Source organism: Ailuropoda melanoleuca, chromosome 15, assembly GCF_002007445.2.
Source record: "Ailuropoda melanoleuca isolate Jingjing chromosome 15, ASM200744v2, whole genome shotgun sequence".
NCBI lineage: Eukaryota > Metazoa > Chordata > Mammalia > Carnivora > Ursidae > Ailuropoda > Ailuropoda melanoleuca.
Genome location: NC_048232.1, coordinates 81,696,395 through 81,716,158, shown reverse-complemented (window position 1 = coordinate 81,716,158; position 19,764 = coordinate 81,696,395). Strand labels below are relative to the sequence as shown.

The window sequence follows — 19,764 nt, the reverse complement described above, 5'->3', positions numbered from 1 at the left end:
CGCGCCCCGCCCTGGCCGCCCATCACCACCCACACCCACTTAACCGACGGGTGGCAGCCGCGGCCTTAAAGCCGGCGCCGCCTGACGACAGGTTGACGTCATACGTGACGCCGCGGCAGGCGGGAGCGGGGACGGCACAGGAGGGCGTTTCCGGAGCACGCGCCCGACGAGGGCCGCTGACGTAGGGCTCAGGTGCGCGCTCGCCCGCCCGCCCGAGCGCGGCCCAGGTGGCGGCCCGCAGCGCCAGGTGGCGGCCCGCAGCGGTGAGGGGGCTACCCGCGGCAAGGGTAGGGGCAGCGGCGGGAGGGCGTGTCGGCTTGCACTCACGTGATGGGCGGGGAGGTTGGGGTGTGGGCGGTGAGGCGAGCCGGGTGGGCCCGACCCCACCCCTCGCGGGCCTGCCAGTCGCTGCGCAGGACCTTCCCTCGGGCTGCGGCCGGACCCGCCCCACCACTTACCCCGCCAGCCTGGGTCTCCGCGGCGGGAGCTGACCCGGGTTGTCTCCTCCGCAGGGCCGCAGCGAGAGGGCGAGAGAGTCCGCGCGTTCCGAGGGAGCCGCCCCCGCCTCGGCCCGTGCCCTGCGGGACCCCACCGCACCCGAGGGGATGGAGAGCAGCCCCCGAGGCTCCAGCTCGGCCCGCAATCCCACGCTGGCCGGCCCTCGCTAACTGCTCGAATTTTGCGTTTTACTCACCACCTAGGCCTTGTCTCCTGAGTCAGTGGCGTTGCGGTTTGAAAGAAATGGAAGAAAAGGAGCGATGTGACCAATTCCGTTCGGTCCTCCTGCATTGAGGCCTGGTTGGCATTTGCAGAGAGGAAAATACGGCAAGAAAATCTTGGGGCTTTGGGGGGTTTTTTTGGAGGGGGATAGAAGAAAGGAAACAAGATCTTAGATCTATGATTTTTTAAAAATTCTGCACTTTGACAGTGGTGGCGAAAATACACTAATCCAAAAGTGATCTTTCTATTGATGGAGGTGGATTTTTTTTTTCCTTTTGATTCCAACCTTTCTCCCCGTGACAAAGCATAAATCGTGGACTCCAGAAAATAAGGTGGATCTCAGGAATCCTGAAAAGACTGAGAAGCTTACATTCTTCCTCTGGAGGGAAGGGTGGGGTGTTTTTAGCCCTCTCTGGAACCTAAAACGAAAACATGAGTTGCGTGCCATGGAAAGGAGACAAGGCCAAATCTGAATCTTTGGAGCTGCCCCAGGCAGCACCCCCACAAATCTACCATGAGAAACAGCGCAGGGAGCTTTGTGCCCTGCATGCCCTCAATAACGTCTTCCAGGACAGCAATGCCTTCACCCGGGAAACGCTGCAAGAGATTTTCCAGAGGTAGGAGACCCCTTCTCCTTGGCGTTTTTACACTTTCTGCTATTTCTGAATTTCTGTGGGTGGGGCAATGTCTCAGCTACCTGAACCTTCAACAGGTGTATTAATTAGCTAGATGTTGTTAGCAGGTATAGGGGATACAGAGATGGGGAAAATAATCACTCTCATTGATTGAGCACTTACTATAGGCAAGGCACAGTGCTAAAACCCTTAGTTGTATCATCTCCTGTGTTCCCCTCAGTGATCCCATGGAATATGTGTTATTTCCATTTTATGGACATAGACAGGGCTCAGAGAAGTTCAGTAATTTGCCTGAGGTAACATAACAACAGATGGAGCCGAGTTTGAATTCAGGTTTGGATCTGTGCTGTTGACCACTATGCTGTAATGCCTCTCAAGTCCTGCCCCCAAGAGGTGACAGTCTCGAAGGGGGACAAGATCTGTACACGGTCACCTGTTATCAGAGGTGGAATGCTGTGGGTTTTATAAGGAAGGTGCTCAGCTATACACAGTGCTCAGTTTTTCTATGAGGCCATGTGCTGGCCTTGGTGCTTTTCTTACATTGCTTTGTATAGCCCTGCCAGCAGTTATTTTACTGTTTCTATTTTACTGATAGAGCAACAGGCAGAAAGGTCTGGTAGTTTGCCCAAATAGCTTCTAAGTAGCAAAGCTGTGATTTGGAGCTGACTCTAGATCTCTTCCTCTTTCTACTTCATTTTCAATGGCCTTTTTACCCACTTTGCTGAATGCTCCCTGACAGGTTGATATAAGTTCAGCTCTTTCTCTCTCTACTTTGATGTTCTAAGATTCTTTTATCAAAGGGTTTGAGAATTAGTTCTGCAGTGTCTGGGTGGACACCGCAGTACGTCTGCTCTGCTACTTCCTGAGTATTGGAAAGGCATGGAGAGCAATTGTATCAAAAGTACCCAACCACCCTGCTAGTAAGTTGGGCCTGGGTCTAAAGACAGCTTATGATCATAAGCTGTTTGTGGATAACTCTTGCAGTGTGCTTTTCCCTGAATGAAAGAATGCTAAATATTTGGTAAACACTCACATGGAACCAGAGTTCTATTCCTGGCTACTAAAGGTTTAGTAAATTTATACTACACGCCCCAATTTCCTATCAGCACAAGGTAAAGATCCATCTCAAAGTAATAGCAAACCAGGATATAAGAAAATATACTCAGTTTCCACTCCAGAGGTGGAATTCTCTGTAGAGCATTTTGTATGGAAAGATTTGGTGTGGATAAATAGAAACAAAGACGCATGAAAGGGATAGAGGAAAGAGGAAAGGGAGAAGAGGTGAGGAAGAGAAGATGGAATTTTATAAACAAACATTTACTAGTGGCCTACGGCATGCCAAGCACTGCTAGGCACTGTAGAGAAAACAAGTTCAACAGGACTCAGCCACTAAGTACATCCCAGAACTCCACATTGACCAGACCTTGAGAATAAACTTTAGTGAAGTTAGAACCCTGGAATTTAGAGCCATTTGAAAGGGAAAATATGATCTGTTTGGATGTTAATGGAAAGAATAGTAATGTTGGCAGGTTAAGCTAGATGATTTTAAATTCCCAGATACAAAGTTTTATGCTCTTTTGAAGATGGGGCTGATGAATGGGAGAAACGGGAGAAAATTTTTGATGAATGCTGTTTGTTGAGAGGAAGTTCATCCCAGCAGTCGAATTTTAGCCAGATAAAAAAGGAGAAATACAAAAGCAGGGTGGAGTTTCAGTACAGTTGTGGATATGAGATGACTCATGTTTGGAACAGAAATGAGTACGGACTAAGAAAAAGTAAAGCCAATGGCCCAGCAGCATGGGGATGGGGAAGAGAGGAGTCAAGGTGGCAGAGTCTCAGTCAAGGATTTGAACACAGTGGCAGAAGAGGTCATTGGTTTGAAAAGGATCAGTTTTCAACATGTGAAATTAGAGTAAAGCTCAGAAACTGGACAGGCGTCATCGTGCACATATACAGATGTGGATGTCTGATCTCGTACGTCTCATCATATATGTGCCTGTGCTTTGAAAAAGGAAGGATTTAAAAGTCAAATAATGTAGTAGCAGCTTTGCTGAGTTATTTGGAAAATCCTCAGCCTCAAACCGTTTTCACTAGAGTGATCTCAGTTGTTCAGTAATTAAATGTTCTTGCAGCTAGGTATGTATCCCTCCCCCCCCCCCAAAAAATAGCTGTTGAAATCTAAGTAGATGAAAACCATGTTGGTACCACTTGGAAAATCTAATGCAAGCGGGAAGGGACGAGGAGATGTTAGATATTGGTGGACCACCGGCATTGTTCTACCGCAGAGGAGAAGTCCAGCCTCCTCATTGAAAGGTCCCTGAGCAAGTGGAAGGAGCCACATTTAAAGGTGTGGCGGTGGTAAATTGCTAAAAGGTGTAGAGTGTTAACCTGTAGAGATTTAAATCATTTTGTCCAAGAGCCAGGCAAACACATCGTCGTCATGGCCAACACCTACAGGAACATTGAGTGCCTGGCGCTATGATCTGTGCTTTATATGTATTTAATAATTTAAAGACACATCAGGAAGTTCTGAGACGTATTTTCTAAGGGCACATTTCTTCAGACCTGATAAAAAGGAAAATAATAATTAGAAAAGGAAACTTGATGAATGTCTCCACTCCTTTTTGTTAAACTCTGAAATCCTCACCATAGCCAGACACAGGAATAACCACGACGGAGGACCAGGAACTCACCTGAGGGCATAGGCTTTAGTGAGATGTGGCTACAGCCTATCTTCTCACTTAGAGATCACTTCAAATCCCATGGCTCTAACCTGTGGCTGTGACGACGGAAGTGAGAGGCTTGCTTTCTAGTCCAGAACTTCTATCCAGGGGCGTCTGGGTGGCTCAGTCGTTAAGCGTTTGCTTTCGGCTCAGGGCGTGATCCTGGCATTATGGGATCGAGCCCCGCATCAGGCTCCTCCTCTGGGAGCCTGCTTCTTCCTCTCCTACAGCCCTTGCCTGTGTTCCCTCTCTCTCTGGCTGTCTCTCTCTGTCAAATAAATAAATAAAATCTTTAAAAAAAAAAAAAAAAAGAAGAACTTCTATCCAAATCATGAAGACAGTCCTGAACAGGAGTTTGCCAAGGAGTCTCAAGAAAAGAATCACAGAACAGGATACCATGGAATTCAGTGGGACCTGTGTGTTGAACTATGTGGGAGACTACTGTGTGTCACTCACCCGCTGCATAGGACCGTGCAAGTCCCTGTAGCCACGCTGCCCCTCAGCTTCCTTATTAACACAGTGAGATTAAGTTCTGTCTTAAGACTGTTGGAAGGATTCAGAGATAAAGCTCTAAGAGTAGCTAACACAGTGGGCACCCGGTTATTGCTAAATAGAAACGAGTACTGGTATAATGGCACACCGGGGGGACCCCACGTACTCAAGTGACCAGTCTAGGAATGAAATGGAGGCCATTCTCTGCATTCCCTGTAGTGATATCTTCTAGGCCAACACATGTTTATTCAGTTGCCACTGCTTTGCTGGCAGGGCTACAGAGTAGAGTGCTTCGGGAATTTGCTCTTTGGTTGGACATGTATAAGGTAAGGGAATTCTTTAATGGTCTTGTAAGATGCTGATTATTCCCATTGTTACAGATGGGCCAACAGGCACAGAGGTTAAATCTCACAGTTACTGTTGGTGCTGCTTTCTAGGATAATGTGTGGTCCTCCCCATCTCTCTCTCTCTTCTACACAGAAGCCAGGAAAGATTCCATGGAAGAGGTAGGATGTGACATTGACCTTGAAGAAGTTTTAGGATTTGGCTTGAGCAGGAAAAATAGAGGCCACATGGTCATGGTGTCTGAAGTGCACTTAAAGCCCAAGGAGAGGGGAACGGCAGGCCCAGGAGGGCCGGGAGGGTTGGAGTTAGCCAGTGGGCAGTTGGTTCCGGTGGCAGTTCTTACATGAGAGAGTGAAATGATTGGTGAATGAGGCAGGAACATATAGGTGACTTGGTGGAAGCAGAGTTTGGGAACAAGGAGATCAATTTAGCAACTGTGTCAAAAGCCCAGATATGGGGCAAGGAAGCTCCAGTTTGGGGAGAGCGAATGGGAACAGACAGGAGAGGGTTAGAATCTGAGATAGAAGATGTGGGATGTGGAGAAGAGACCCTGGGAACACTGCTGTAAGGTCCACCTCAAAAAAAATGTTTGGTCAGATATGTTTGGGAACTGAAATCTGCCCTGTCTCAAGACTCAAGGTGAATATTAGCATATTAAGGGTTCCACAGGTTCCTGCAGGAAACTTTTTACTTGATTCTTTCAGCCATTAATGTATTGAACACCTTCTGTGGTCATCTGGGAGCACACTCAGGAAAGCATGGCTCCCAAGTTTGGAGCTTGGTAGGGAGTTAAATGGTGAACAAGGTAAAAGACCCAGAAGTTTCTTTGTTGGAGCCTTCATCCATCTCCTGGCTGGAGACTTCACCGAAAGTGAGGAGAAGCTATTGAAAAATTGGTGAAGGGGGAGGAACTTGATACACCTTGCGCTAGGCTTGCTTTCATATGCTTGCTTTCTTATTTAATACAAGAGCCCACTGAGAGCCTCATCCTCTGAAGCTGCATTTTAGGCCCAGGCCCCAGGAGGTCTACTGGCCTTTCCTTTCCTCACCCCGCTGCCACCACCCGCTCTGGTTCTTGGGCCCTCACCATGAGACAGCAAGCACAACGTTGGAGTCAGACAAACCTGATTATGAATGCTGGTTCTGTCATTTGTGAGATAAGTGATCACAGGCAAGCCACCATTTTAAATCACCAAACTTCAGTTTCTTAAACCTATAAAATGGAAATAATTTAAGCTTTATAGTTTATTGTGGAAATTAAACGCGATATACATTAAAGCATCTTGCATTGGGCGTAGCATGGAATTTTTCAATAAATGGTAGTTCTGGTTACAGTGAAATGCAGTTTGGTTGCAGAGTGAAGTTTTGTGTCCTCTGATCCCCTTCTTTGCTAGCTCTGGAGACAAGCTCACAGGCTCTTTTTAAGGGTCTGCTACCAGTGTTTACAAAGAAAGAGATGGAGTAGCAAAACAAACATGGTGAGCATGTCAGTAAACATTTCTTGAGCACCTGTCATGTGCCAGGCACTCTTTGGGTCCTGGTGATATAGTCCTAACAGGATAGAGAAGGCCCCTGTTGTCATTCTAGTGTGGAAAATAGACGTGTCGGGTAGTAACAAGGGCTGTAATTAAAGCAGGTGGAAAAAGAGTTGGTGCCTGGAAAAAACTGAAGATTGGGTGGTCAAAAAAGGCCTCTAACGCACTAACACTTGAGACCCAGATTATAAGGAGCAAACCAAGTGTCGATCGAGGGGAAGAACTTTCCAAACGGCTGAAACGGTGTCTGCAAAGGCCCTCAGGTGGGAAGGAGTTTTGTGTGTTCAAGCAGTAGGGAGCAGGTATGTGTGTGTTAGAGGAGGTAGGAATGTGGTCAGCAGTGTTCTGAGGGCCTTGCAGGGAAAGGAAGTAATTTAGACTGTATTTAAGCGCTCTGGGAGCCATTGGAGGGTTTAAGCAGGTGGAAGGAATGTTTTATGTTTGAAAAATATCAGTATGGGGGCGCCTAGGTGGCTCAGTCGTTAAGCGTCTGCCTTCGGCTCAGGGCGTGATCCTGGGGTTCTGGGATCAAGCCCCACGTCAGGCTCCTCCACTGGAAGCCTGCTTCTTCCTCTCCCACTCCCCCTGCTTATGTTCCGTCTCTCGCTGGCTGTCTCTCTCTGTGTCAAATAAATAAAATCTTTAAAAAAAAAAAAGAAAAAAGAAAAAAAATATCATAATGGTTACTCTGTATAGAGAAGTTAAAAAAAAAAAAACAAACTCTAGTTCGGAGTTGACCTAAAGTCATGATTCTCTTCTAAAGATGGCGCTTAGCAGCCTCCTGGACATCTGCCCTCTGCTTTTATTCCTGAGAAACTCACCCCGTTTCCCTTCTTCCCCTTCACACCAAGGTGGAAGCAGTCCACCCCTTCCTTCCAGATGGCCTTCCCTTGGGTCCTGCTGGCCTGACCAGCCTATGAAAGCAAAATCATAGGACTGCAAATGCCTTTAGAGTTGCTGCCCTTGCCTTGAGATGAAGGAGTGGCTGATAAGGCCTGGCCAACAATGACTTAGAGCTGGGTGGGCAAGTTTAGTTTTGTTTGGCACATTCATTTTTTTCATTTAATTGTTTGTGTTTTAATTTTTTTAAATGTTTTATTCAAGCATTTTACACACACACACTTATTTGAAATACTTTAGGTGGCTCATGCATTCCAGTTCAGTATAGGCCTTACTACTTCTTACTGCTTTCCATTTGGCCCCAGTTCATACGTTTATGTTACCTGCCTGAGCCTCTGTATGCCTTGGAGTATTTAAAGATTAACGATTACCAAGTGTGCAAGCCTTAAATAGAAAGCATCTAAACTGTTAAAAAAAGGAGAGAGTCCAAGATGGCAGAGGATTCGGAGACCTTAGTTTCATCTGGTCCCAGGAATTCAGCTCGATAGCTATCAGATCATTCTGAACACCGGCAGACTCAACCAAAGATCTAAGAAAAGCGTAGCTGCAACTCTATAAATAGAAAAGTGACCACCTTCTACAAGTTAGGAGGTGCGGAGAAGTGAACCCGAGGCGATATATCTGAAGATAAACCGCGGGGGGAGGGAGCCTCTGTAAGCCGGCTGAGGAAAGTGATAGAGCAGCAGAGCACAGAATCAGAACTTAGAGAAGTCTATTCCAGTGAGGGACGTCGCTGCCTGAAGGGTGCTCAGGTGGCGAGGCGGAATCCTTGGTGGTTCAGTGTGGTCTCAGGATCCAAGGGGTCACAGGAGAACCAGGGATGGCCTGAGTACGGCAGAGCTCCCAGACATCGGAGCAGGGAAGCCAGCTGCAATCAGTGAGCCCAGGAGTGGGCTCTCAGCTCAGGGTTACTATATACCATGAACCGCCGCACGGTCAGGTGACCGCTGTCTGAGCAGGAGCCCAGAGAGCGGCAGAACCAAGGCGAGACCCCCCTTCTTCCCCTGGGGAGGAGCGGTGCAGGTGCATACCACAGGAGTCTTCAGGATTTGGAGACTGAAAATGGGTCATGTACCTGAGACAGAAATGCTCGGTCACAGACAGAGACCAGGGAGACAGGCGTGATTGACTGCTTTTTCCTGAGGGCTCACTGAGGAGTGAGACCCTGAGCTCTTAGCTCAGGGGCTGAAGATTGGGAGGCGGGTTTTCATTCTCATCCTCTAAAACTGGATGGAAAGCCTTCAGGGAACAAGTATGTACAGAGAGCAATCCAGAGCCTTACTCAGCCTGGCCCCAGGCAAGGGTGGGGCAGTTTGGCCAAGGCAAAGACGTCTGAGAATCAGTGCAACAGGCCCCTCGAGAAAATCAGCAAGAACATCCAGCTAAGACCAAGTTTTACTGATAACCCAGAACTGCAAAACTCCAGTGCTGGGGGAGAATAGTATATAGAATTCATGGGTTTTTCTCATGATTCTTTAGTCTTTCAATTTTAATTTTTTTTCTCTTTCCTTTTTCAACCAATTTCTTATTTTATCAACTCTTTTATTAAATCTCTTTTAATTTTCATTTTTATAGTTACATTTTGTCCTTTCACTGCATTTAATTTTATTTTTGTATATCTGTGTTTTTCGTTCTTTACAATTTTGAGATGTAGTTTTTCTAACAAACTAAAGCCAAAATATACTCAGGATATAGTGTATTGTTCTGTTCACCTGTTTATATTCCTCCTTTTTTTTTCTTTTTTCGTTTTTCTTTTGTCTTTTAATTTTTATTTTTATGGTTACATTCTATCCTTTCATTGTATTTATTTTTGTACATATATAAGTTTTTCTTTCTTCATAATTTTGGGACCTAGTTTTCTAACAAATAGACCAAAATACACACAGGATTCCATGTGTTGCTCTGTTCAGTTCATCTGTCTGATTATATTCTCTCTTTTTTTAATTTTAATTTTTTTGTTCAGCTTCAGGTCTCTTCTGATTTGTTTAGTGTATATTCGTCTGCTGTCATTGTTGCCATTTTAGTATTTTGTTCTCTTGTTCATCTATTCTTCTTTGGACAGAATGACAAATACAGAAAAACTCACCTCAAAAAAGAGAACAGGAAGCAGTACTGACAGCCAGGGACCTAATCAGTATGAATATAAGTAAGATGTGGGAACTCGAGTTAGAATAACGATTATAAAGATGCTAGCTGGGCTTGAAAAAAGCATAGAAGACATTAGAGAACCCATTTCTGGAGAAATAAAAGAACTAAAATCTAATCAAGGCAAAATCAAAAAGGCTATTAATGAGATGCAATCACATATGGAGGCTGTAAGTGCTAGGATAAATGAGGCAGAAGAGAGAATTAGTGATTAGAAGACAAAATGATGGAGAATAAAGAAGCTGAGAAAAACATAAACAACTACTGGATCACAAGGGGAGAATTTGAGAGATAAGTGATACCATAAAGCGAAGCAATATTAGAATAATTGGGATCCCAGAAGAAGTGGAGGTGGGGGGCAGAAGAGGACTTCCCTAATCTGGGGAAGGAAACAGGCATTCAAGTCCAAGAGGCACAGAGAATCCCCCTCAAAATCAATAAAAATAGGTTAACACCCTGACATACAGTAGTGAAACTAGAAGGAGAGATAAAAAGCTTCCAGGACAAACAGACACTAAAAGAATTTGTGATCACTAAACCAGCCCTGCAAGAAATATTAGAGGGGGTCCCTTAAATGAAGAGAGGGATTTTGGGGCTTAAAAGTAACATAGACCAGAAAGGAATAGAGACAATATACAGAAACAGTGACTTTACAGGTAATACAGTGGCACTAAATTCATATCTTTCAGTAGTTACTCTGAAATTTACTCTGTAAATGGGCTAAACGCTCCAATCAAAAGACACAGGATATCAGATTGGATAAAAAAGCAAGACTCATCAATATGCTGTCTTAGACTCATTTTAGACCCACAGACACCTCCAGATTGAAAGTGAGGGGGTACAAAACCATTTATCATGCTAATGGACATCAAAAGAAAGCTGGGTTGGCAATCCTTATATCAGACAAATTAGATTTAAAAAAAATTTTTTTAAGAGTTTTTATTTATTTGACAGAGATAGAGACAGCCGGCGAGAGAGGGAACACAAGCAGGGGGGAGTGGAAGAGGAAGAAGCAGGCTTCCAGTGGAGGAGCCTGATGTGGGGCTCGATCCCAGAACGCCGGGATCACGCCCTGAGCCGAAGGCAGATGCTTATCGACTGAGCCACCCAGGCGCCCCTGGACGAATTAGATTTTAAACAAAAGACTGTAATAAGAAATGAGGAAGGACTATATCATAATTAAAGGGTCTATCCAAAAAGATCTAACAGTTGTAAATATTTATGCCCCTAACATGGGAGCAGCCAATTATATAAACCAATTAATAAAATTAAAGAAATACATTGATAATAATACAATAATAATAGGGGACTTTAACATTCCACTCACTGCAATGGAGAGATCATCTAAGCAGAAGATAACAAGGAATGACACACTGGACCAGATGGATTTCACAGATATATTCAGAGCACTCCATCCTACACAACATAACGCACATCCTTCTTGAGGGCACATGGACCATTCTCCAGAGTACTGGGTCACCAACCGGGTCTCAACTGGTGCCAAAAGATTGGGATCATTCCCTGCATATTTTTGGACCACAGTGCTTTGAAACTGGAACTCAAACACAAGAGGAAATTTGGAAAGAACTCAAATACATGAAGGCTAAAAAGCATCCTGCTAAAGAATGAATGGGTCAACCAGGAAATTAAAGAAGAATTTTAAAAATTCATGGAAATAAATGAAAATGAAAACACAACTGTTCAAAACCTTTGGGATGCAGCAAAGGCAGTCCTAACAGGGAAGTATATAGCAACACAAGCCTTTCTCAAGGACAAGAAAGGTCTCAAATACACAACCTAACCTTACACCTAAAGGAGCTGGAGAAAGAACAGTAAATAAAGCCTAAAACCAGCAGGAGAAGAGAATTCATAAAGATTAGAGAAGAATTCAATGAAATAGAAACCAAAAGAACAGTAGCACAGATCAGTGAAACTAGGAGCTGGTTCTTTGAAAGAATTAGTAAGATTGATAAACCCCTGGCCAGATTTACCAAAAACAAAAGAGAAAGGACCCAAATAAATAAAATCATGAATGAAAGAGGAGAGATCACAACCAGCACTGAAAAACCCACAGCAAATATCATTCTCAGCGGGGAAAAACTTAAAGAGTTTTTCCCCTAAGGTCAGGAACACAGCAGGGATGTCCACTATCACCACTGCTGTTCAACATAGTACTAGAAGTCCTAGCCTCGGCAATCAGACAACAAAAAGAAATAAAAGGCATCCAGATCTGCAGATTTTTGTGGATGACATGATACTCTATGTGGAAAACCCAAAAGACTCAACCCCAAAATTGCTAGAACTCATACAGGAATTCAGTAAAGTGGCAGGATATAAAACCAATGCTCAGAAATCAGTTGCATTTCTATACACCAACAGGGAGAATAAAGAGAAAGTACAGAGTTGATCCCATTTACAGTTGCACCCAAAACCATAAAATACCTAGGAATAAACCTAACCAAATAGGCAGAGGAGCGGTACTCAGAAAACTATAGAACACTCACGAAAGAAATTGAGGAAGACACAAAGAAAGGGAAAAATGTTCCATGCTCATGGATTGGAAGAACAAATATCATTAAAATGTCTATGCTATCTAGAGCAATCTATACATTCAGTGCAATCCCTATCAAAATACCATCAGCTTTTTTCACAGAGCTGGAACAGCCCTAAAATTTGTATAGAACCAGAAAAGACCCCAAAGAGCCAAACGTATGTTGAAAAAGAAAACCAAACCTGGTGGCATCACAATGCCAGACTTAAAGCTTTATTACAAAGCTATAATCATTGGGATGGTATGGTACTGGCACAAAAACAGACACATAGATAGTGGAACAGAATAGGGAACCCAGAAATGTACCCTCAACTCTGTGGTCAACTAATCTTTGACAAAGCAGGAAAGAATATCCAGTGGAAAAAGACAGTCCGTTCAACAAATGGTGTTGGGAAAATTGGACAGCCACATGCAGAAGAATGAAACTGAACCATTTCCTTACACCATACACAAAAATAGACTCAGATGGATGAAAGACCTAAATGTGAGGCAGGAATCCATCAAAATCCTAGAGGAGAACACAGGCAGCAACCTCCGACCTCGGCCGCAGCAACTTCTTGCTAGACACGTCTCCAAAGGCAAGGGAAACAAAGGCAAGAATGAACTACTGGGACTTCAAGATTAAAAGCTTTGGCACAGCAAAGCAGTCAACAAAAACCAAAAGACAGCCAACAGAATGGGAGAAGATAATTGCAAATGTCTTTTCAGATAAAGGGCTAATATCCAAAATCTATAAAGAACTTATCAAACTCAACACCCAAAGAACAAATGACCCAATCAAGAAATGGGTAGAAGACATGAACAGACATTTCTCCAAGGAGGACATCCAGATGACCAACAGACATGTGAAAAAAATGCTCAATATCACTTGGTATCAGGGAAATACAAATCAAAACCACAATGAGATACCACCTCACACCAGTCAGAGTGGTTAAAATTAACAAGTCAGGAAATGACAGATGTTGGCAAGGATGCGGAGAAAGGGGAACCCTCTCACACTGTTGGGGGGAATGCAAGCTGGTGCAGCCACTCTGGAAAACAGTATGGAGGTTCCTTAAAAAGTTGAAAATAGAACTACCCTATGACCCAGCAACTGGGTATTTACCCCAAAGATACAGATATTTTGATCCAAAGGGGCACCTGAAACCCAGTGTTTATAGCAGCAGTGTCCACAATAGCTAAACTATGGAAAGAGCCCGGATATCCATCGACAGATGAATGGATAAAGAAGATGTGGTTTATATATACACCAGGGAATACCACTTAGCCATCAAAAAAAAAAATGAAATCTTGCCATTTGTGATGACGTGGCTGGAACTAGAGGGTATTATGCTAAGTGAAATAAGTCAATCAGAGAAAGACAGTTGTGATCTCACTCATATGTGGGATTTAAGAAACAAAACAGGATCATGGGGAGGAGAGGAAAAAATAAAACAAGATGAAATCAGAGAGGGAGACAAACCATGAGAGACTCTTGATATGGGAAGTGGACTGAGGGTTGCTGGAGGGGAGATGGGTGGGTGATGGGCATTAAGGAGGGACGTGATGTAATGAGCCCTGATATTATATAAGACTGACGAATCATGAAACTCTACCTCTGAAACTAATAATGTTATATGTTAATTGAAGTTTAAAAATTTTTTTTAAACTGTAAAAGAGTAGCAACAAATACTACCTATGCAAATGAAAATATCAATTACTCTTTTCTAATGTTTAAGAAAAATGGCTGTATTAAGGCAGCAAGATCAGCAAGGAAGAAGACTGTAGAAATAGGTAGGCTGGGGGTTTCATAAAGGAGACCTCTTGTGAAACATGGTTTGGGTCCATTGACTTTGTGAATGACAGCAGGTAGGCCCCACCACTACTGAATAAATGTTTTGCATAAAAAGAGGTAATCTCTAGGGCAGTAGGAGCCCAAACTATAGAATACTTGGGTAAAAAGTAGTTACCTTGTACTGAATGGGGAAAGAAGCTTCTAGGGGCGGTGGTGGAAGGTGTCCATGATGTGCCGGGCAGGAGGGGTTGGGCAGCCCACACGTCTCAGCCCTCCTCCTTTTACATTTGTAGGTTGTCTCCAAACACCATGGTGACCCCCCACAAGAAGAGCATGCTGGGAAATGGGAACTATGATGTGAACGTCATTATGGCAGCACTTCAAACCAAAGGCTATGAAGCTGTCTGGTGGGACAAGCGCAGGTAATCTGAACCAGGCTTGAGATGAGAACTCGGGCACGAGTGGGGAGGTGTTCCCGACGGGAACCTTGGGGAGTTGACTGCCTCAGAGGCTGACGCCGTTTCTCTTCTGCAGGGATGTCAGTGCCATTGCTCTCACGAATGTCATGGGCTTCATCATGAATCTGCCCTCCAGCCTGTGCTGGGGTCCGCTGAAGTTGCCTCTCAAAAGGCAGCACTGGATCTGTGTTCGAGAGGTGGGAGGTGCCTACTACAACCTCGACTCCAAACTGAAGATGCCCGAGTGGATTGGAGGCGAGAGCGAGCTCAGGTACCTGTTTCAAATGGGCCAGGCTCCTTCCGTTGGTGCACTGGGGAACTTGAGCCCATCTTTGGTTCTTTGACAAAGGAGACGAAATCCCTAGCTCCTTGCATCCTCTCCCTGCCCTGCTTAGACTCATGGTCTCAGACCTGAAAGACCTGTATCTTTGATGGCCCATGAGGATGTGATGTCCCTTTGGTAGAGAAGTTCCAGCACCCAGAATGCTGGCCTTCTGGTCTGGGAGGACTGGCATCGTAACATTGTCTTCACTTAGACAACTGGGATGGTACAGCTGCCAGTTCAGAAGGAGAAAGGCAGACGTTTAGACCAGAGAGGGCTCAATTTCCCTGAGACCAAAGAAGAAACTTTTTTTTTAAACAAAGAGAAGTCCCTTACTTGAGCACTTTGGGCCAGCTCTGTTCCTCACAGAACTAGATGCTGTTGGCAGTTCCATGAGAATGAGTGAAAATTCAGGTTAGAAATGAACTGGACAGGTTGAAGAATGAGGTCACTGGGGAGCACGCAGCCCCGAAACTAGAATTTGCAGTTTTACCTGCATTTCATTTTCTCTCTCGTCTACCCTTTGTTCCCGCAGGAAATTTCTCAAACATCACTTGCGAGGAAAGAACTGTGAACTTCTGCTGGTGGTGCCAGAAGAGGTGGAGGCCCGTCAGAGTTGGAGGGCTGATGTGTAACGCCGTTCTACCCAACCTTCCCTCACCTCGGTCCCCAAGTCCTCCGTCATGTGCTGTGGCCTACACAGTGGGTCTGCCCTTGCCACTTCCCAAACATCTCATTGGGTTTCCCCTCAGATTGGACAGTGCAATAGGACAGACAGATGTGTGGACTGTTCCAAGAACCAACCACCCAGCGTTACTCATTCCTGGGACAGGAAGGTAGGAGCTGTGTGTGCTTAGGGCAAGCTGCGGAAGACCCTTGTTTAGTGAAGAGAGGAGGAAGACAGGTGGGTCCTAGCGTATTTCCCCCATTCCTACGAGAACTTGACAGAGGCTCTGCTGGAGAACCCTGCTGCTGTGACTCACCTGGAGATGCTGCCTCCACTTCCCCTTTCCTGGCAACCAGTGGGTCTGAAGACACAGTACATGCAAAGCCCGTATGACTGGCTTGACGGACCCAGAGCGTAAGGGCCTCTCAGGAAACCATCTCCAAAATCCCAGCAGTGGTACAGCGTGCTGTCTCCAACCCTAATGCCACCCATTACCCCCATTTTTAAGGGTGGTTTATGGCCATCCTTGGAGTTTTCTAATGAAACATTCCCTAGTATTCCTCGTCAGGTGGTTGAATCCTGCAATATTCTAGTGTGACAGGGTGAGCTAGATACCTAAGAGGTCATGGCGGAAGGCAGACCGGGGCAGGCATGGATGGCCCGTCGGCCTCACTGCAGCATTGTCCCTGCCACTTCACTACAATGATTTCGGAGGCGCTGGGGCACAGACAGGCAAGAGGGCAGTTTTCCCAGTTGACACACTCCGGCAAAATCAGGAAACAAGTCTGCTTTCGATATCCAATTCTACTAGTTTGAGAAACAGTTGAGTGAGGCAAATATTGTGAAGATAAGCTACTCAGAGATTAAGAGCAGCTAGAATTGGTAGAAGTCCTGGGCTCGGAGTCACTATAGTGATAAGAATCAGAACCCTCAAGTTGGGTGTTTACGTGCATTGTTATAGGACCTGGATTTGTCATCTTTCTTTAGTTTCCTTTACAAATCAATGAGAATTGATCCACCCCCTACCTCTTTAAATAGTTGTAGGCCACTTTTCTCCTGTAACTTTGGAAAACAGAAGGAGGGGAAGTATCCTACCACACTGTGTGTCACCAAAGTGGTTGTGGTTGCCTCGGGGCAGGTGGGCAGGTGGAGACGGCCTGTCTACCCCTTACCACCATCGGTGGTCTTGGCAGGTCTGAGAGCTGCCCCACTGGCCAGACGTCTCTCCAGCAGCAAAGCCAGCCTGGGGCTTGCATGTCAAGCCTGAGCAAGCTTAACAGGATGAAGCTGAGGCTTTCTCCCCACTGTGACTGGAGTGCATGTTTACACCAGCACTTTTTCTGCACATGTACCTTCAATCCAACAAGGCCGTTTTTTATGCTGAGTAACAGAGGCCACCAAGCGGCTACTGCATCACACCCCCTCGGCAACGGGCTGCAGTCTCTTCTGCACCATTTTCCACACCAGACCTGCTTGGCACCACAGGGAGCTCTTTACCCCTGCACAATGACATTCCAACCACCACCAGCCAGAAGTTACAGCCGACCTGATTGTCACAAGCAGGACCTTGGGTCCATGGGCACTGTCAGTGATAGTAAGCCATTTCCTGGGAGGAGGAGGAAACTCCTCTCCACCAATCTGCTTGGGCCTGTGCAAATGGCACTTCAGAGGAGTCCCCGTGCACTTGGAGTCCATGAGCCAATGGGATATGCAAAGACGCTTAAACATTTCAGGGCTGGTTTCTCTGTTCATATCCAATTTTGGTGCTTAGGAACAGGGACCCATGCTGATGCCCAAGGGCAAAAAGCCCCACTTCCTTTAAGGAAGGGGACAGGCCTGACCCTGATGCCCAGTAAGGGGCAACCCTAGGCTTTTTGTTTTTCTTGCTTTTATTCCTTTTTTTGTTGGCCTTGTGCTGGGTTTGTTTACAAAAGATGTATTTTGTTTAACCAAATATTAAAAATGGAAAACTCCGTACATAAATCTCCCATCTGTCTGCCTGAATTCTGTAATTGAAAAAAGTAAACTTTAGTTTGATGACGATGCTTTAGAAGAAAAACTCACTACCATCGTAAGCCACCTTTTAGAGCTATGTTGTGCTTTGGTCAAACCTCTCACCTCAAAAACCCAGGTAAGATACTCACTAAGTAGGATTTGGTTCAAAAGTCTGAGGCATTTTTCAGTTTATAAAAACTAGGCTCAACAACCTGAGGAAAACTAATCAAAGTACAAATTTTCTTTACCAGCACTGACAAGTGACCAGTGTTTTTCTCTGGTTAACAAGGTCAAGATCACAGCATAGGGCCTACTGGATTTGAACTCAGGTCCAGCATTTCCTATGCAGCCTGGCAAATTACTTAACCTTCCTGTGACTGTTTCCTCCTCTGTAAAATAGGAATAGTACTATATGCCCTAACTTGTATTATTCTGATAAATACAAAACACCTCAGTACTATTAATACTACAGTGCTAATAAAAATTTTTGTTAAATGGAAAAACTGCAAAGTTCAAAGACAGGGCTACAGTTGGATTCATGATCAGCTCATCTCGGCAATTTTTAAAAGAACAAACCAAAAAAGTTCTATTTGCCACCCTTCCCTCCCTAGACCAGGTATTAGTACTATGTCATTCCCTATAAATCCTTTATGACTGTACAAGTACCTGCACCCAGTCCTTTGTTGGTAGATCTGAAAATGACTACCTGAATTCAGGGCAAAGATTACTATTAAGAGGTTCTTGGCCAGAAATGAAACATCCTTTTCACTTTTGGAAGTTTAACTTGGGCCTAAGGGGTCAAACACTGTTAAATGGTGGTGCTAGCTGAGCTGAGAGGAAAGTGAGGGGCGGCCTAAGTGATTTTGAGGTATATGTATTTCAAGTACATAGATGACACTTTCCATTGGAATCGTTTTTAATATTTAAATACAAAAAGTGAGCACTTACTTTTTTTCTTTTTTAGACAGACACCGGTCTCTCATAGCCAAAATGGGCAGAGGACATGAGCTCCTGCTCTGTCCTCCACAGTCCCCATCCTATGGTTGAAACTGCTGCCCAGCCCTCCCTCCTTTCCAACATAGAAATTCACAGTGGCTGCTTTACACTACGGCTGTAATGCATTAATGTATTTCATATCATGTGCATGTCCCTTCCCAACATCTCCATGCTTAAAAACAAAAATGGTCTGGGGTACATCCTTCCCAGTGGCATCAGTTCCTGTGCCACAATGGGACAGTGAGATCTTCCGATCATGAGTGATTTAGTGAAAGGGGCGGGATGGCCAGAGCTGGAGTAACCGTCTGCATTGCTGCACTCTGGTATCAGAGTGAGAACAGAAGAAATGGGACAGCGTGGAGGGCACAGTTGCAAGTTGGGAGTCTCCGTGAGACACTGGGGAGAATTCTCCCCAACGGGTTTGGATAGATCAATGTGCCAAAGTTACTTAAAAAAAAAAAAAAAATCCAAATAATCAGCAGTTCAAACACTATTGAATTTTCAAACTTGTCCCACCAAGACAAGTCATATAGCAGTAGCAATCTAGATCTTTCCAGGAAGTGAAGGTAGAGCCCCTGGCATTCCTCCTGAGAGCCCTGTGTTAGGCCCTAGAAGTATCTGGAAAAGAAAAGGAGGGGTATAAGGCATCATACAAGCCTAGGGATTGCATTTCCACTATAACTGACAGGGCAGACAAGCTCTACACAAACTGCTGAGCACTGTAGGGTACCTAAAAGAACATGGGCTGGATCCCAAGCTCTACCCACAAGTAACTGCTGGTCTACCCAGGTGCTGGGAAATCAACACCTTGCACCTCCACCACTGGCAAGAGGCCCAGGGACTGGGCTCACCTGCCGCTGCTGCAGTTGTTGCTGCTGCTCCATCTGCAACTTCTCAGTCTCGAAGACAACAGGAAGAACCAGGATCATGAAGGAAGTGGTCCCAATCCACAAGGCTGCCCTGGAAAACCTGCGGAGGGAGTGTGAGCATGATAGCGAGACACAAAAACAGATCGCTTCACCAAGAAACCAGTAACCAACCCTCTTACACTGCCATGTTTTTGATACGCGTGTTCTACCCAACCCTCGCACCATAACCCCTACCAGAAACAGGACGAGCAGTTTCTGCTGGCTGTTTATCTCGTGCCAGCAGTTCTAACATTCTCCTGAGTTCTCACAAAGGTATTTACAAGGCACATTAATTACCTCACATAACGTGAAACGATCCTCCCAACGACCCTGTCCCATAAGAACTGCCCCTTTAGGGGAAGGAAATTGAGACCAAGAAAGGTTAAGGCAACCACCAGCCCAAGGTCACTCAGTGATCTAGATGGCAGGCTGGCCTCCAACCCCGGTCTGCTACTTCCAAAGCCCATACTCATTCACGGCACTTCAGTCACCCCAGATACATCCCAATGTCTTTGCCCTCGTCCCTTACCTGTACATTTTCTGAGCCACAAAGAGGGAGAGATCAAAAGTGGCTCCAGCCGCGGACCGGACCCTCTCT

The 19,764-nt window shown here is 45.2% G+C and overlaps 2 protein-coding genes across 4 annotated transcripts in view; one reads left to right on the top strand and one right to left on the bottom strand.

Annotated features, from left to right (window-relative positions):
* The first annotated feature begins 125 nt into the window (after nt 1-125).
* On the top strand, nt 126-17,244 carry JOSD1 (Josephin domain containing 1). Of its 3 annotated transcripts, none has more exons than XM_034643894.1 (5): nt 126-263; nt 513-1,337; nt 14,114-14,242; nt 14,355-14,549; nt 15,136-17,244. In XM_034643894.1, exons 2-5 carry the CDS (start codon nt 1,153-1,155, stop codon nt 15,233-15,235), a joined length of 609 nt encoding a protein of 202 aa, XP_034499785.1. In that variant the 5' UTR covers nt 126-263; nt 513-1,152; the 3' UTR covers nt 15,236-17,244. The 3 variants fall into 3 exon arrangements, with proteins under 3 accessions (XP_034499785.1, XP_034499786.1, XP_034499787.1); XM_034643895.1 differs by having other exon boundaries at nt 154-287; XM_034643896.1 differs by having other exon boundaries at nt 178-192.
* Nucleotides 17,245-18,160: 916 nt separating this feature from the next.
* The window catches only part of LOC100474105 (mitochondrial import receptor subunit TOM22 homolog), a 16,727-nt gene continuing 15,123 nt past the window's right edge, over nt 18,161-19,764 (bottom strand). Inside the window, 3 exon segments of the mRNA XM_034643893.1 lie at nt 18,161-18,876; nt 19,110-19,227; nt 19,696-19,757. Of these exon segments, the coding sequence (XP_034499784.1) occupies nt 18,802-18,876; nt 19,110-19,227; nt 19,696-19,757 (255 nt within the window). The 3' untranslated portion in view covers nt 18,161-18,801.

Excerpts from the sequence above, each read along its gene's own strand:
- JOSD1 (XM_034643894.1), top strand. The coding sequence starts at position 1,153 with ATGAGTTGCGTGCCATGGAAAGGAGACAAGGCCAAATCTGAATCTTTG. Across the intron at positions 1,338-14,113 it reads CTGCAAGAGATTTTCCAGAG|GTTGTCTCCAAACACCATGG; the intron begins GTAGGAGACCCC and ends TTACATTTGTAG. Across the intron at positions 14,243-14,354 it reads GTCTGGTGGGACAAGCGCAG|GGATGTCAGTGCCATTGCTC; the intron begins GTAATCTGAACC and ends TCTCTTCTGCAG.